Consider the following 15,208-nt stretch of genomic DNA (forward strand, 5'->3'; position numbering starts at 1 on the left):
TTTTTCAGAGCTACTGTAAAAAGAAATTGTACAGAAAAACAGTTTTAGTCCATATTCTACTGGTGGAATAACATGGTACACAGACATGCAGCAGGGAAATTTAGCCAAAATTCTAAATGTTTATTTACTTATTTATTTATTTATTTATTTATTTATTTATTTATTTATTTATTTTTTTTTTTGAGACGGAGTTTCGCTCTTGTTACCCAGGCTGGAGTGCAATGGCGCGATCTCGGCTCACCGCAACCTCCGCCTCCTGGGTTCAGGCAATTCTCCTGCCTCAGCCTCCTGAGTAGCTGGGATTACAGGCACGCACTACCATGCCCAGCTAATTTTTTGTATTTTTAGTAGAGACGGGGTTTCACCATGTTGACCAGGATGGTCTCGCTCTCTTGACCTTGTGATCCACCCGCCTCGGCCTCCCAAAGTGCTGGGATTACAGGCTTGAGCCACCGCGCCCGGCCTATTTATTTATTTTTTGAGACAGAGTCTCGCTCTGTTGCCCAGGCTGGAGTGAAGTGGCATGATCTCGGTTCATTGCAACCTCTGCCTCCCAGGTTCAAGCGATTGTCCTGCCTCATCCTCCTGAGTAGCTGGGATTACAGGTGCCTGCCACTAGGCCTGGCTGATTTTTGTATTTTTAGTAGAGATGGGGTTTTGCCATGTTGGCCAGGCTGGTCTAGAGCTCCTGATCTCAAGTGATCCACCGGCCTCAGCCTCCCAAAGTGCTGGAATTACACGCGTGAGCCACAGCGCCCAGCCTTAAATGTTTATCTTCTATGGCTCGGGAAGTTTATTTGAGAAATTTATCCTGCTGAAATCCTTGCACAGGTACAAAGATGCGTGCAGAAGTGTACCACTGAAAGGCCATTACAAAATACTGAAAAGGGCTGGGTGCGGTAGTTCACACCTGTAATCCCAGCGCTTTGGGAGGCTGAGGCAGGCAGATCACTTGAGGTCACAAATTTGAGACCAGCCTGGCAAACATGGCAAAACTCTGTCTCTACTAAAAACATAAAAATTACCCAGATATGGTAATGGGAGTCTGTAATCCCAGCTACTCAGGACGCTGAGGCAGGACAATCATTTGAGCCCAGGAGGTGGAGGTTGCAGTGAGCCAACACGGTGCCAGTGTACTCCAGCCTGGGTGACAGAGCGAGACTCTGTCTCAAAAACAAACAGGCTGTGCATGTGGGGGCTCGCACCTGCAATCCCAGTGCTTTGGGAGGCCAGGGCAGGCAGATTATGAGGTCAGGAGTTCGTGACCAGTATGGCCAACATGGTGAAACCCCCCATCTCTACTAAAAATGCAAAAATTAGTTGGGTGTGGTGGCAGGCACCAGTAATCCCAGCTACTTGGGAGGCTGAGGCAGGAGAATTGCTCAGGAGGTGGAGGTTGCAGTGAGTCAAGATTGTGCCACTGCACTCCAGCCTGGCAACAGAGCAAGACTCTGTCTCTGGGGAAAACAAAATAAAACAAAACAAACACTCTTCACGTTACTCAGTAGGGAAGAGTCAATTCCCATTGCCTGACTTCAGGGCATTGATTATGTTAACCAATGGTCTCACCTGCTGCGTCTCCACTTTCTCTACCACTTCACAATTTACAGTAAACAAGAAAGGAAAAAAAAAAATCATAGCACCCGGGAGGGAGAGAGATGTGTGATGTTCGAGGCCAGACCCATACCTTATCAGTGAATTTCCACTCTGGGTATAGCTCAGTTTAAGATCAGAGCCAAGGGCATCTCTGCAGTAAGCATAAAAGGCCCTGATGACTTCGAGAAACAAATTCCCGACCACTTGAGGCCCTGAAATTAGAAGGAAGATGGTCAGAAACAGATTAACATCCCTTTTAAATCATTAAGTGACATATATAGAGTAAACCTGTACATAGACATCTTATGTAGTCTAAAATACACCGAAACTTAACTTCAGTGGTGACAACTTTAGCTGGGGAAACAACATTCATGAAAATAGCCAACATTTTTATAGAACTTTCTGTGTGCTGGATATCCTTCCTCTTTTTCTCTTTTTTTTGTTTTTTTTTTGAGACGGAGTCTCGCTTAGCCACTCAGGCTGGAGTGCAGTGGTGCGATCTCAGCTCACTGCAACCGTCATCTTCCAGGTTGAGGCAGTTCTCCTGTCTCAGCCTCCTGAGTAGCTGGGACCACAGGCACCTGCCATCATGCCCAGCTAATTTTTGTATTTTAGTAGAGATGGGGTTTCACTGTGTTGGCCAGGCTAGTCTTGAACTTCTGACTTCAGGTGATCTGCCCACCTCAGCCTCCCAAAGTGCTAGGATTACAGGCATGAGCCACTGGGCCCGACAGAACTTCTATGTGCCTGACAGCCTTCTAAGCATTTAACATCTACTGGCTTATTAAACCCTTGTAACAGCCATGTAGACAGATACTACACTGCTGATGACACGTGAGGAGATGGAAGCACAGAAAGGTTAAGTAACTTGCCCAAGGCAGATTCTGCTAGATGGAAGCAGAGCTCAGACTATGCGTGTTAAGTGTTCGTAAACTGCTGGTGGGGCATGACTCAACAGAAACATCCAGAGAGCAGGGCAACTTCTTCAATTCTTTAGTCATGAGATGGAGCAACACAAAAGAAATGATGCCCATCCTGAACCACCAAGAAACATGGCACAAAAGAACTGGACCAGCTGCACGTTAGAGAAGCCTTACTGCCACCTGGGCAGGGGCTGGGCAGGGCATTTCCGCTCCGCACACCGCAACCCTCAGGGAGCTGAGGGCCTGACTTTTCACCCATGTATCTGGAGGGAGAAACACACAATGAATTCAGAGAAAATGAAAGCTCTGTCAACACTGGCAAAAAAGTGGATTAATCCAATCTTTTACATTTTCTTTTCACAAAACCAAAAGATGTGCCTCTGAGGCCGGGCGCAGTGGCTCACGCCTGTAATCCCAGCACTCTGGGCATGAACAGTGTTGCCAACGCTGGTGGATCATGAGGTCAGGAACTCGAGACCAGCCTGACCAACATGGTGAAAGCCCATCTCTACTAAAAATACAAAAATTAGCTGGGTGTGGTGGTGTGTGCCTGTAATACTAGCTACTCAGGAGGCTGAGGCAGGAGGATCACTTGAACCCAGGAGGTGGGGGCTGCAGTGAGCCGAGATTGTGCCACTGCACTCCAACCTGGGTGACAGAGCGAGACTCTGTCTCAAAAAAAAAAAAAAAAAAAAAAAAGGATGTGCCTCTGAGAGAACTATTTTCATGCTAATTTTCCTGAGTATTTTTTTAAAGATAGAATTTATTATTATTTTTTGGAAACAGAGTCTCACTCTATTGCCCAGGCTCCCAGGCTGGAGTGCAGGGCCATGATTTCAGCTCACTACAACCTCTGCCTCCTGGGTTCAAGCGATTCTCTCGCCTCAGCCACCCAAGTAGCTGAGATTACAGGTGCGTGCCATCACACCCAGCTACATTCTGTATTTTTAGTACAGGCGGGTTTTGCCATGTTGGTCTGGAACTCCTGACCTCAGTTGATCTGCCTGCCTGGCCTCCCAAAGTACTGCTGGGATTATAGGTGTGAGCCACCACGCCCGTGTTGGCTTCCTGTGTATTTTATCGACAGCACAAGAATGCTAAATGCTTGCTACCAAAATGAAGGCAATTTTGTTGCCTTGATTCATGGAGGAGGAAATGAGGTATGGCTAAAGCTCAGCCGCAAAAAGCGTGGACAGGACTGAACGGCCGTCCTGTGCCTCCGAGTTCTAGGTAATCACCTCCTTTGCCTCCTGAGTATGTTTTCCTGCAGACAGCTAAAAAATTAGAAAGAGTAAATTAAACGACTGTTATGACTGGGCAGGATCCTGATATTCATTTGCTTCCAGAAAATATGACCTGGAGCCCAAGTTAGCAGCAACATTTACTTGGCTCACCAAGGTGCACAGCTTAGACATGAAACACACATCTCCAGAATGCTACATTATATTTTCTTCTTTTAATACTTCCCTGAAGTTAGACAGCAAGCTCCCAATACATTTACATAACTTTTTCCACTTTTTGGACTAAATCATGACTTTTCAGAGCTGCAGTTACTTCACACTAGCAGGAAAACCTATTTGGTTTGAGGTGGGAGGGGAGAGATGGGAAGAGGAATCTGAATGAAGTGCAGATCCCCTGAGGCAGCGCATCAGGGGCAGGGCACAGAAGAACAAACGCTTCATACTTGGACTTTGGTTAAGAACGACGAGAGCTGCACAAGTCTTGGAATAAAAGTTCACCCCTTGGTGACAGAAGTGAACATCTGGGGTAGGGTTTCTCTGAACGCAATCAGGTAAGCATCAGGGAGTGCTGAGAAATCGAGCTTAGGTTCCTGAGTGGCCCTGAGCAAATGACCTACCGCTGCCCAACCTTAGTCTTTCCATCTGTCAAATGGACGTAGCAGGAGTACCCACCTTGGTGTTGTTGGAGGGATGGAAGCGTGTGTGCAGACAGATATAAAAGGATGTATGCATATCACTTGGCACAAAGTAATTGCTTGAAAAATGTCAGCTGTGGTTATTATTCATGAACAGTGAAAACACTCCAGGAACATGGAGTCTCCCCTTCCCTATAACTTCATGAGAAGCTGCTCACCTTTTGTCCCTCTAGAGCCTGGCACTGTCCCTGCCACATGGCAGATGCTCTGTGCTTTTGAATGGATATAAGCAAAAGGCCTCCATCCCAAGGCCAAAGAGGCAACCCCTTCACTAATGCCCTCAGCTCTTTCTCTCTCTTTTTTTTGAGACAGAGTCTTATTCTGTCACCCAGGCTGGGGTGCAATGGCACAATCTCAACTTACTGGAACATCTGTCTTCTAGGTTCAAGCGATTCTTCTGACTCAGCCATTTAAGCAGCTGCGTTTATAGGCATGTGCCACCACGCCTGGATAATTTTTGTATTTTTAATAGAGATTGGGTTTCACCATATCAGTCGGGATGGTCTCGAACTCCTGACCTCAAGTGAGGCCCACCTCAGCTTTCCAAAGTGCCAGGATTATAGGCACAATCCACTGCACCTGCCCAGCCCTCAGCTTTCTTACTCTCTGCAAACAGCTCCGGTAGGCACACCTGGACCACTGAAATGACATTCTCAGGCTTGCAATCCAACAAAAGAGATGGCTATCGTTTCCTAGGTACAGGCCTCACATAAAGATGTAGACCATACAGTGAACTAATATGGTAGCAAATTTCTTTTTTTCTTGAGACTAAGTCTCACTCTTGTCACCCAGGCTGGAGTACAATGGCACTACCTCGACTCACTGCAACCTCCACCTCCCAGGTTCAAGCAATTCTCCTGCCTCAGCCTCCCAAGTAGTTGGCATTACAGCTGTGCGCCACCACACCCTATGTTGGCCCGGCTGGTCTCAAACTTCGACCTCAGGTGATCTACCCACCTCAGCTTCCCAAAGTGCTAGGATTACAGGTGTGAACCACCACACCCGGCAGCAAATTTCTTTCTTTCCTTTTTTTTTTTTTTTTTTTTAGAGACAGGGTCTTGCTATGTTGCCCAGGCTGGAGTGCAGTGACTATTCACAGGTGCGATCCCACTATTGATCAGCATGGGAGTTTTGACCTGCTCCGTTTCCGACCTGGGCTGGTTCACCCCTCCTTAGGCAACCTGATGGTCCCCGGCTCCCGGGAGGTCACCATATTAATGCTGAACTTAGTGCAGACACCTGACTGGCGTAGCGCACTACAGCCCAGAACTCCTGGACTCAAGAGATCCTTCAGCCTCAGCCTCCTGAGTAGCTGGGACTACAGGCACGTGCCACCGCGCCCGGCTGCAAATTTCTTTTTAAAGTGAGGTAGAGGGCTGGGCACAGTGGCTCACACCTATAATTCTAGAACTTTGGGAGGCCAAGGCAGGAGGATCACTTGAGGTCAGGAGTTCAAGACCAGCCTGGCCAAGATGACGAAACCCCGTCTCTACTAAGAATACAAAAATTAGCCGGGTGTGGTGGCAGGCACTGTAATCCCAGCTACTGGGGAAGCTGAGGCAGGAGAATTGCTTGAACGTGGGAAACGGAGGTTTCAGTGAGCCCAGATTGTGCCTTTGCACTTCAGGCTGGGCAACAAGAGTGAAACTGTCTCAAAAAAAAATTATAATAATAAAAATATATAAATAAAAATAAAGTGACAGAGGGAAGGTCTCTTTTCTCAACCTGTGCTCAAAGGACTATAGTATCTAAGAGGGGAGCCTCTGGTCACCAGAGTCTAGTTCAACCCCCTTCATTTTACACTGAAAATGTTTTTAATCTACACAATGAAAAGAAGTGGCTTGCCCAGGATCCCAAGGCAAAGAGTTGGAGGGGGTCCCCTACTTACTGAAAATCAGACCAAAGCTCATTTTAAGTATGACATTGAAGAAACAGTCTTAAAAAGGAAATACCACATGTGTTCTGTAGACATGACAGGCACTCAGAGGTATTTTCCTGACAAAAATATTCAAATTATTGTGCAAAACTTTTTTTTTAAGACAGGGTCTTACTCTGTCGCCCAGGCTGGAGTGCGGTGGTGCAATCACAGCTCGCTGCAGCCTCGACCCCCTGGACTCAGGAAGTCTTCTCACCTCAGCCACTTGGTAGCTGGGACTACAGGCACACTCCACCAGGCCTGGATTTTTTTTGTTTTTTTTTAAATTTTCTTGTAGAGACGAGGTTTTTCAACGTGGCTTTTCAGCCTGGTCTCAAATCCATGAGCTCCAGTGCTAGGATTACAGGCACGGTTATAGGCGTGATCCGCCATGCAAAACGTTTAAGTGACCATAGATAGGATCACTGAACCATATAACCTAACAATTTCAGAGGTCTGAAATTCCAAAGATTACATTATATTCAAAAAAACGCTTTGGTTGTATCCCACTGTGTTTTATTTCCCTGGCATAGGATGGCAGCAGCATTTCCAACATTACCTATTTCTGGCTTGTCAAGCAGACTGATGAGGATGCGGAAAGGCTTCAGGTATGTGTGATGGCGCTCCTCCATGTCAGCATCTAGGAACTTCTGATGCAGTATCTCAGCCAGACTCTATTTATTTTTTAAAAGCCACATATTAGACTATCCTGTAGCATAAAGTGTAACAACATCACTGGCTATTCTAATTGTCCAGTCCTCTGGGACAGGGAAAACCAGTCACCCACCATGCAACAAATACACTGCAGCTCCCCAAACCAGGGGCCCAGGAACGTGCCCAGGGCCTGCATGGAGGTCTCCCAAAGAAATCCACTGGAGAATCATGACGAGGAATGCCCTGAACTTTCCAGAAATGCTGCCTTACCTCAACTAGAAGATCCTTGGAGTATTTTTCAAAAAAGTAAGACGACTGGTCTTCATAGGAGTTTGAGATTTCAGATTCTGGCACAATGGTATTTCCTTTAATGTCGGAGCCTATAAAAGAACAGATGCCAAGCTGTAAAGAGAGCTACGCCTTTAAAGGACATCACATTGTGCAAAAGTCTCACGCTCCAGTGTTTTAAAAATATCATTCCTCTGACGGAAAACCAAAATCGGATCCAGAAAGACCAAGTCAAATTTTTTCCTTTGACAATGGTGTGGCTAACTATCAGACAGGCAGAATTCCACCTCAGTGGGCTTCAATTTAGTTTGCTCTAAGAATTCACCCTGTTTTTCACAAGCATGATTATAAGCATCTAATGAAATGCTAATCTTTTTTTTTTTTTTTAGACAGTGTCTCATTCTGTTACCCAGGCTGGAGTGCAGCTGCATGATCACAGCTCACTGTAGCCTCCACCTTCATGCTCAAGCGATCCTCTGGCCTCAGCCTCCTGAGAAGCTGAGACTATAGATGCATGCCACCACACTCTGTTAATTTTTTTTTTTTTTTTTGAGACAGAATCTCACTGTCACCCAGGCTGAAGCACAGTGGTGTGATCTCAGCTCACGGCAACCTCCACCTCCTGGGTTCAAGCGATTCTTCTGGCTCAGCCTCTCGAGCAGCTGAGACTACAGGCATCCACCACCACACCTAGTTATTTTTAGTAGAGATGGAGTTTCACCATACTGGCCAGGTTGGTCTGGAACTCCTGGCTTCAAGTGATCTGCCTGCCTCAGCCTCCCAAAGTGTTGGGATTACAGGCGTGAGCCACTGTACTGGCCAATTTTTTTTTTTGAGTTTTAGTAGAGACAAGGTTTTGCTAGGTTGCCCAGGCTGATCTTGAACTTTTGGGCTCATGTGATCCTCCTGCCCTGGCCTCCCCAAATGCTGAGATTACAGGCATGAATCACCACACCTTGCTGAGGATCTTTTTTTTTTTTTTGAGAGAGAGTCTCACTCTATCGCCCAGGCTGGAGTGCAGTGGCACAATCTTGGCTCACTGCAACCTGCGCCTCCTGGGTTCAAGTGATCCTCCTGCCTCAGCCTCACAAGTAGATGGGACTACAGGCACATGCCCCCATGCCAGGCTAATTTTTGTGTTTTTTAGTAGAGACAGGGTTTCACCACGTAGCCCAAGCTGGTCTTGAACTCCTGACCTCAGGTGATCCACCTGCCTCGGCCTCCCAAAGTGCTGGGATTATAGGCGTGGGCCACTGTGACAGGGATCATTTTTTAAAACCGGTGTTTATTTGTCCAGCATTATGTGAGATCGAGGTATTCTCATGCACATGCTCCCATCAGTTGGAGCCTTGGATAAGTCTGCAAGGTTCTCAGGGCAAGGAAGTGCATCCTCATAGCACTGGCAAAGAATATGAGGCTCCTGGGGCTGCAATTTGGTGCTGCGGTCGGACCCAGCGTCCTCCACACAGCATACCAAGTCCCGTAGAAGCAGAGCTGTGCATTTGACAAACTCATCCTTTACATACAAATCCTTAAAGAGTCTATAAATAGTCTTCTTAAAATCCTTAGTAAGCTTCCATGCAATGACTTTTAGAAGTTTTATAACTAGGGAGAAGGGAAGGAAGGACTGAAGAGGACTTCCTGACTTTGGTAAGATCTTTGGTACAGATCTTTGATAAGAACTAAATGCTAGGCCGAGCATGGTGGAATATAATCCCAGCATTTTGGGAGGCGGAGGTGGGCAGATTGCCTGATGTCAGGAGTCTGAGACCAGCCTAGCCAACATGGTGAAACCCCGTCTCTACTAAAAATACAAAAATTAGCTGGGCATGGTGGTGGGTGCCTATAATCCCAGCTACTTGGGAGGCTGAGGAAGGAGAATCGCTCGAACCCGGGAGGTGGAGGTTGCAGTGAGCTGTGATCGCACCACTGCACTCCAGCCTGGGCAACAGAGCGAAAATCCGCCTCAAAAAGAAAAAAAAAAAAAAATCTAAATGTTGAGAGCTAATCAGAGCTGTGGTCTTGTCACAATCGTTTTGCATACCACCTTTTCTTAGGCGCGTGAATATCAGACTTTAGAAAACTCATGAACGTGTTATCTTTTAGGCTGCAATTTCCTAGACTCTGTCTCTGAGAGGCCTTCTAACCAATAGTCAAGGGCCTTTGCCAGCAAATGTATAGGCAGTCCGCAGAACACACAGAAACACGGCCCAGGGGCTCTCGTGATCTCCAAAGTCATCCAAAAGTCTCCAAAACATTTCCACTCGTACAAAACCTCCTTCTTTATTTACGCATCTCCCACAATATTTGTAAGTTTTCTCCACGATATACCCTCATCTTATGAAACTTCTCCATAGCAACAGGCTTCTACTTGAATGAGGTTTCGCTACCAGTTTTTGGTGGTATTTCAAGCTCTTAAAATGGAATTCAGTTGGCATTTTTTAAATCCCACTTATTATTTCCCCTTTAAAAAAAAAATTCTGCAAAATAACCGTGTATAGGCAGCTGGTCAACTGACCAGCGCCATATTTAGTCATCGTGGTATCTTTCTACACTTCATGATTCAGAAATACATCACCAAGACCAAATCTTATTCCGGAAGTCAGCTCTGAAGGGTTTCACGTTAAATTTGACTTTAAAAGGCTGCATACTGCTCAGTACCTAGTAACCACGCATACAGTCTTCTGTTCAGGGACATGTCCCTTCTCAGTAGGGTCTGGGTGGCGGCTGAGAGAATGTGCACGATGTCGGATCTGAGGAGGGGGATGGCGCGCTCACTGGAATCCTATTAGAAGGACAGAGATTTTACTGCAAGGGAAGGATAGCGTAGATGGCTGGCTTTTTGACATGTAGCCCTTCCTTGTTGGTCTACAAAGCTCTATCTCAAAAAGGGTTGGTTCCTCGCACACTACCAATGGAAGAAGCTATTCAATACATGCAACGAAAACTCTATCCTTGCAAAAATGAACAGGGACTTTTCACTGGCTACCAGCAAATAATGCCCATGAGTGGCTCAGCTGTCCTCTTTTGACAAAAACTGCTTGAGATCTATATCCCACCCCTTGGGAAACCCCAGTGACCTACCAGAAGAGTACAAATGACTTACCAGACAGGTGTAAAATGGGAAGAAAAACAGAACAATTTCCAGATTATTTCTTTGCACAAGAACATTTGAGTCCAACAGGGAGGCGCACAAAGATTTCACCTGTAAACGATCAAACGGCATTAGCATTTTCAGGCTACTTTTATGGTTATAAAAATGAAAGTAACCTTTCCTAGGAATTTTGAAACTCCTGTGTTATATCACTCAGGAGAGAACCTGCAGCTGCAGGTCAGGAGAGCGTGGCTTCTAGCTCTCGAGGCCGGCAGGCTGTGTGATGTCGGAGATGTTCAGCTGCAGACCTCACCGTTCCACGTGAGAGCTGGAGAGGTTTGGACCACATGGCTGGTTCTAAGATCTCAAATTCTACGACTCCGGAAAGGATCCAACAGGAACCTTAGGTTAAACTAAAGCTCTGAAGACACATGGGAAAATACTTCCTGATCAATTCAGTAGATATTTTGAGTGTCTTTTCGGAATACAGATAGGTAGACTAGAGATGCTTAAGAAATTAGAGCCAAAGACAAATGCTCAGAGTTCAGAAGAGGGGAACTCTTTCAACTGCAGAGAACAATGACGCTCCATGGGAAAGCTGGGCTTGAAGGGCAGGAAGGAGCTACCCTGAGACTGTGAAGAAGGGCAGGAATGAACAGCCAGTGGGACAGAAGGGAATGGCCAGGAGCAAAGGCACCGTGAGGCCAGGCCCTGTGGCGGTCGTGTGGGAGCGTGGGGCCTGTAGGGAAGGGTGAGGTGCCGTGGCTGGGAGCAGTTGGTGAGGATGCTTTTGAGCTTGGACTATAGCTGGTGGCAATGGGAGGTTAGATATTTTTATTTTATTTTTTGAGATAGGGTCTTGCTCTGTCACTCAGGCTGGAGTGCAGTGGTGTTATCTCGACTCATTGCAACCTCTGCCTTGTGGGTTCAAGCAATTCTCATGTCTCAAACACCTGAGTCGCTGGGATTACAGGCACCTGCCACCATGCCCCACTAATTTTTTTTTTTTTTTTTTTTTTTTTTTGAGATGGAGTCTCACTTTGAAGTCCAGGCCGGAATGCAGTGGTGCAATCTCAGCTCATTGTAACCTCCACCTCCCTGGTTCAAGCGAGTCCCTTGCCTCAGCCTCCTGAGTAGCTGGGACTACAGGCATCCACCACCATGCTCGGCTAATTTTTGTATTTTTAGTAGAGACAGGTTTTCACCACGTTGGCCAGGCTGTTCTTGAACTCCTGCCCTCAGGTGATCCACCTGCCTCGGCCTCCCAAAGTGCTGGGATTATAGGTGTGAGCCACTGTGCCCAGCCTAGTTTTTGTATTTTGTAGGTGGGGTTTCACCATGTTGGCCAGGCTGGTCTTGAACTCCTGACCTCAAGTGATCCACCTACCTCGACCTCCCAAAGTGCTGAGATTACAGGCATGAGCCACTGCACCCAGCTGGGAAGTTAGATATTTTTAAAGCACAGGATACATATAAGCAAAGCTAGGCTTCGGAGAACCAAATCTCTTAGCAGTTGATAAGGACTGGATGGGGAGAGGGTAGGATGGGGAGAAACCAGTTAGATACAAGAGTAAAAGACAAGAAGCCAGAGCAGGGCCGAGACACTGGAGAGAAAGACGAAGGGGATACTGACGGGGCAGGAAAGGGACATGTTCATCAGGATCTCCTGTGTTCTGATCACTGTGCGAGGTGCCTTTCATCCATTTTTCCACCTTGTCCTCAGAGAGACCCTATGAGGCAGGTCTACAACGCCCATTTTGCAAGGAGAAATGGACTCAGCGGTAATTGACACCAGCTGTACAACTTCTCACCTGTGAATTCAATCTGAACAATTTAAGGTCAACGTGCCAAGCGCGGTGGCTCAAGCCTGTAATCCCAGCACTTTGGGAGGCCGAGGCGGGTAGATCACGAGGTCCAGAGATCGAGACCATCCTGGTCAACATGGTGAAACCCCGTCTCTACTAAAAATACAAAAAATTAGCTGGGCATGGTGGCGTGTGCCTGTAATCCCAGCTACTCAGGAGGCAGAGGCAGGAGAATTGCCTGAACCCAGGGGGCGCAGGTTGTGGTGAGCCGAGATTGCGCCATTGCACTCCAGCCTGGGTAACAAGAGCGAAACTCCGTCTCAAAAAAAAAAAAAAAAAAAAAAGGTCAACGTGTGGAAACACCACCAGGTGGCGAAAGACAGCAAGACATAAAACCAAGAGGCAGGTGTGAGGAAAAGACAAAGATCTGGGAGGTTACCATTTTTTTTTTGAGATGGAGTCTTGCTCTGTCGCCAGGCTGGAGTGCAATGGCGTGATCTTGGCTCACTGCAGCCTCCACCTCCTGGGTTCAAGAAATCCTGCCTCAGCCTCCCGAGTAGCTGGGACTACAAACTCGTGCCACCAGGGCCAGCTAATTTTTGTATTATTAGTAGAGACATGGTTTTACCATGTTGGCCAGGATGGTCTCGATCTCTTGACCTCGTGATCCACCCGCCTCAGCCTCCCAAAGTGCTGGGATTACAGATGTGAGCCACCACACCCGGCCGAGGTTACCATTTTTAAGGGCATGAAAAGGGATGTTGTTACCTCAGAAAACAGTTTCCCCTGAAGGGCCTGGAGATGGATACTTGGGGAACCCGATAATTTAGGTTTGAGAGCAGCCGATGGAGACAGGAGAGCAGGGGGAGGATCGCCAGGGAGGAGGCAGTTTCCATGTGTGGGTGGGCAGTGGCCCCGTGACGCAGGACAGGGGGCGGAAGTAAAGACCCGTCAATTAAGCAGAGGCCTTCTGAGCGCCGTGTACAGCTACGCACGTTTCTGCAAAGCCGGTGGCCTCCAGAAGGGACCTCTGAGGCTGTGAACACTTACTGAATATACAAATCTTAGTGCCACTTTGGGAGGCTGCAGCGGGCGGATTACTGGCCAGGCAGTTCGAGATCATCCTGGCCAACATGCTGAAACCCTATCTCTACTGAAAACACAAAAATGAGCCGAGTGTGGTGGCAAGTGTCTGTAATCCCAGCTACTCGGGAGGCTGAGAGAGGACAATTGCTTGAACCCAGGAGGTGAAAGTTGCAGTGAGTCAAGGTCCTGCCACTGCACCCTGCCTGGGTGACACAGCAAGACTCCGTCTCAAAAAAAAAATTAATGCGTACGTTAAAAATACCATCACCATCTGCAACTGCATGAGGCCTCCTTCTTGCCTTGTGAAGCAGCTCGTGAACCAGACTCAAGCCTGGTGCACCTCCCTTTCCCGGATGTCCCTTTGCAGCTTCAGTGACAACCCGCGCATGAGGATGCTGTGCCCACGTGTTGCCTCCTCCCCGTGCTCCGGGAGGAGCATAGCACCCACCGTGAGTTGGTGATTGGTCCCCAGCATGTACTTCTGCTCCCGGCCGGGGGCATCCCTGTTGATGTGGCCCACCACGAAGACCGAGGCAGGGAGGCGGATGGACGGGCTAGCCAGGATGCTCCCCCAGAGGGCGGTGTAAAACACCTCTTTGCCGACCACCAGCGACAGTCTCAGGAGCAGAGCATCTGTTCTGTTGATGAGAGAGGAGAGGGTTCAAGGGCTTGCCCTGTCTTCCTGGATCCTGCTGCACAGCGCTCTGTGAATGCTGTGTGAAGAATCACGGCGGATTCACCTGGCTGGGGAAGCCCCACCTTCCTCACTGTTGGGAGCCGCTGCCATCTCTCACCCTGCTGTGTGTGTCCACCTGCCGGCTGTCACACTGACCCTGGATTTGCTAAAACGAATGTCACCAGGCAATGCAGTGTCTTGGCCAGTGAAAAGTGTCTAAGTAGTCGTGTGTGGCAGGGCAGAGACCCGGCTCCACCTTGGCCAAGCCACGGATGCTGCAGTGCTCACAGAAGGGAGGTTCCACCATAAGAGGGATGGGCAGGTCAGCCACTTTATATAAAAGCGGAAGGAGCCATTCATGTATCAAAAACAAGCACGAGCTGATGAGACTGATCAAAGACTTCAGCAATTAGACATCACCAACCTGAGCACAGCCAGAAATGTGCCAAGTGACATCTGCCTTTAGAAATGCTAGGGGCGACATCTATCTGCCCGGGGCCCACCACTATCCTGCAAATTCCATAATCCTGGAGTGGTTTTCTTTCAATCAGCCCACAGAACCCGCATGTGCTGATTCCCACTCTGAGGGGCTCTCGTGCTGAGGCCGAGCATTTGTTCGCCTCTTATCTTTATCTAGGTCTCCCAGGACACAAAGTCAGCACCTTCTCATGCATCCTTTAGAAGAACAGCGTCACCGGTGGATCAGGGCTTGTGTTTCCTCTGACGCTGACCCGTGTCTGTTTGGTGGTGTCCCTGCCGCTGACTGCAACCCCTTTCCTGTCCACAGTGCACACAGCCTGCAGGCTGGGTGACAGCATCTACCAGTTAGACAGCGGGGGCACATTCTCCTAAAGGATTTTGCCCAGTGAAGGATGTGACTCATTCAGTACCTGAAAGGGCTCAGTTTCTCACATGCTTCCTATCTGCAAAGACCACAGAAAACAAAGACAGCAAGTCCAGCCCGGTGGACTGTGTTGGTTCACCCAGCTTGACAGAGTCAGCCCCAGTGTCCTGGTTGTGATGCCTCCTGGCTGCAGGACCTAGGACAAGTTTAACAGCGGCGCACACCTGGACTCAGCTAAAAGACAGGGGAAAGCGCCTCAACCTCGTGGGGATGTTGTGAGAATGAAGTGAGAGTCCCCTTGAAAAAAAAAAAAAAAACAACAGCTCGGCCAGGTGCAGTGGCTCATACCTGTGATCCCAGCACTTTGGGAGGCCGAGGCAGGTGAATCACT

At 48.0% G+C, this 15,208-nt stretch overlaps 1 protein-coding gene across 3 annotated transcripts in view; it reads right to left on the reverse strand.

The window, feature by feature from the left end:
- DOP1B (DOP1 leucine zipper like protein B) overlaps nucleotides 1–15,208 on the reverse strand; it is a 119,271-nt gene that overhangs the window by 66,000 nt on the left and 38,063 nt on the right. For all 3 annotated transcript variants that reach the window (XM_039480412.2, XM_074389299.1, XM_074389300.1), the window contains exons 5-10: nucleotides 13,746–13,935; nucleotides 10,419–10,517; nucleotides 9,974–10,097; nucleotides 7,295–7,404; nucleotides 6,930–7,044; nucleotides 1,688–1,808 (exon numbers count right to left, since the gene is read on the reverse strand). In XM_039480412.2, the coding sequence (XP_039336346.2) occupies nucleotides 1,688–1,808; nucleotides 6,930–7,044; nucleotides 7,295–7,404; nucleotides 9,974–10,097; nucleotides 10,419–10,517; nucleotides 13,746–13,935 (759 nt within the window). The remainder of the gene's footprint in view (nucleotides 1–1,687; nucleotides 1,809–6,929; nucleotides 7,045–7,294; nucleotides 7,405–9,973; nucleotides 10,098–10,418; nucleotides 10,518–13,745; nucleotides 13,936–15,208) is intronic.

Source organism: Saimiri boliviensis, chromosome 18, assembly GCF_048565385.1.
Source record: "Saimiri boliviensis isolate mSaiBol1 chromosome 18, mSaiBol1.pri, whole genome shotgun sequence".
In the NCBI taxonomy this organism is placed as follows: domain Eukaryota; kingdom Metazoa; phylum Chordata; class Mammalia; order Primates; family Cebidae; genus Saimiri; species Saimiri boliviensis.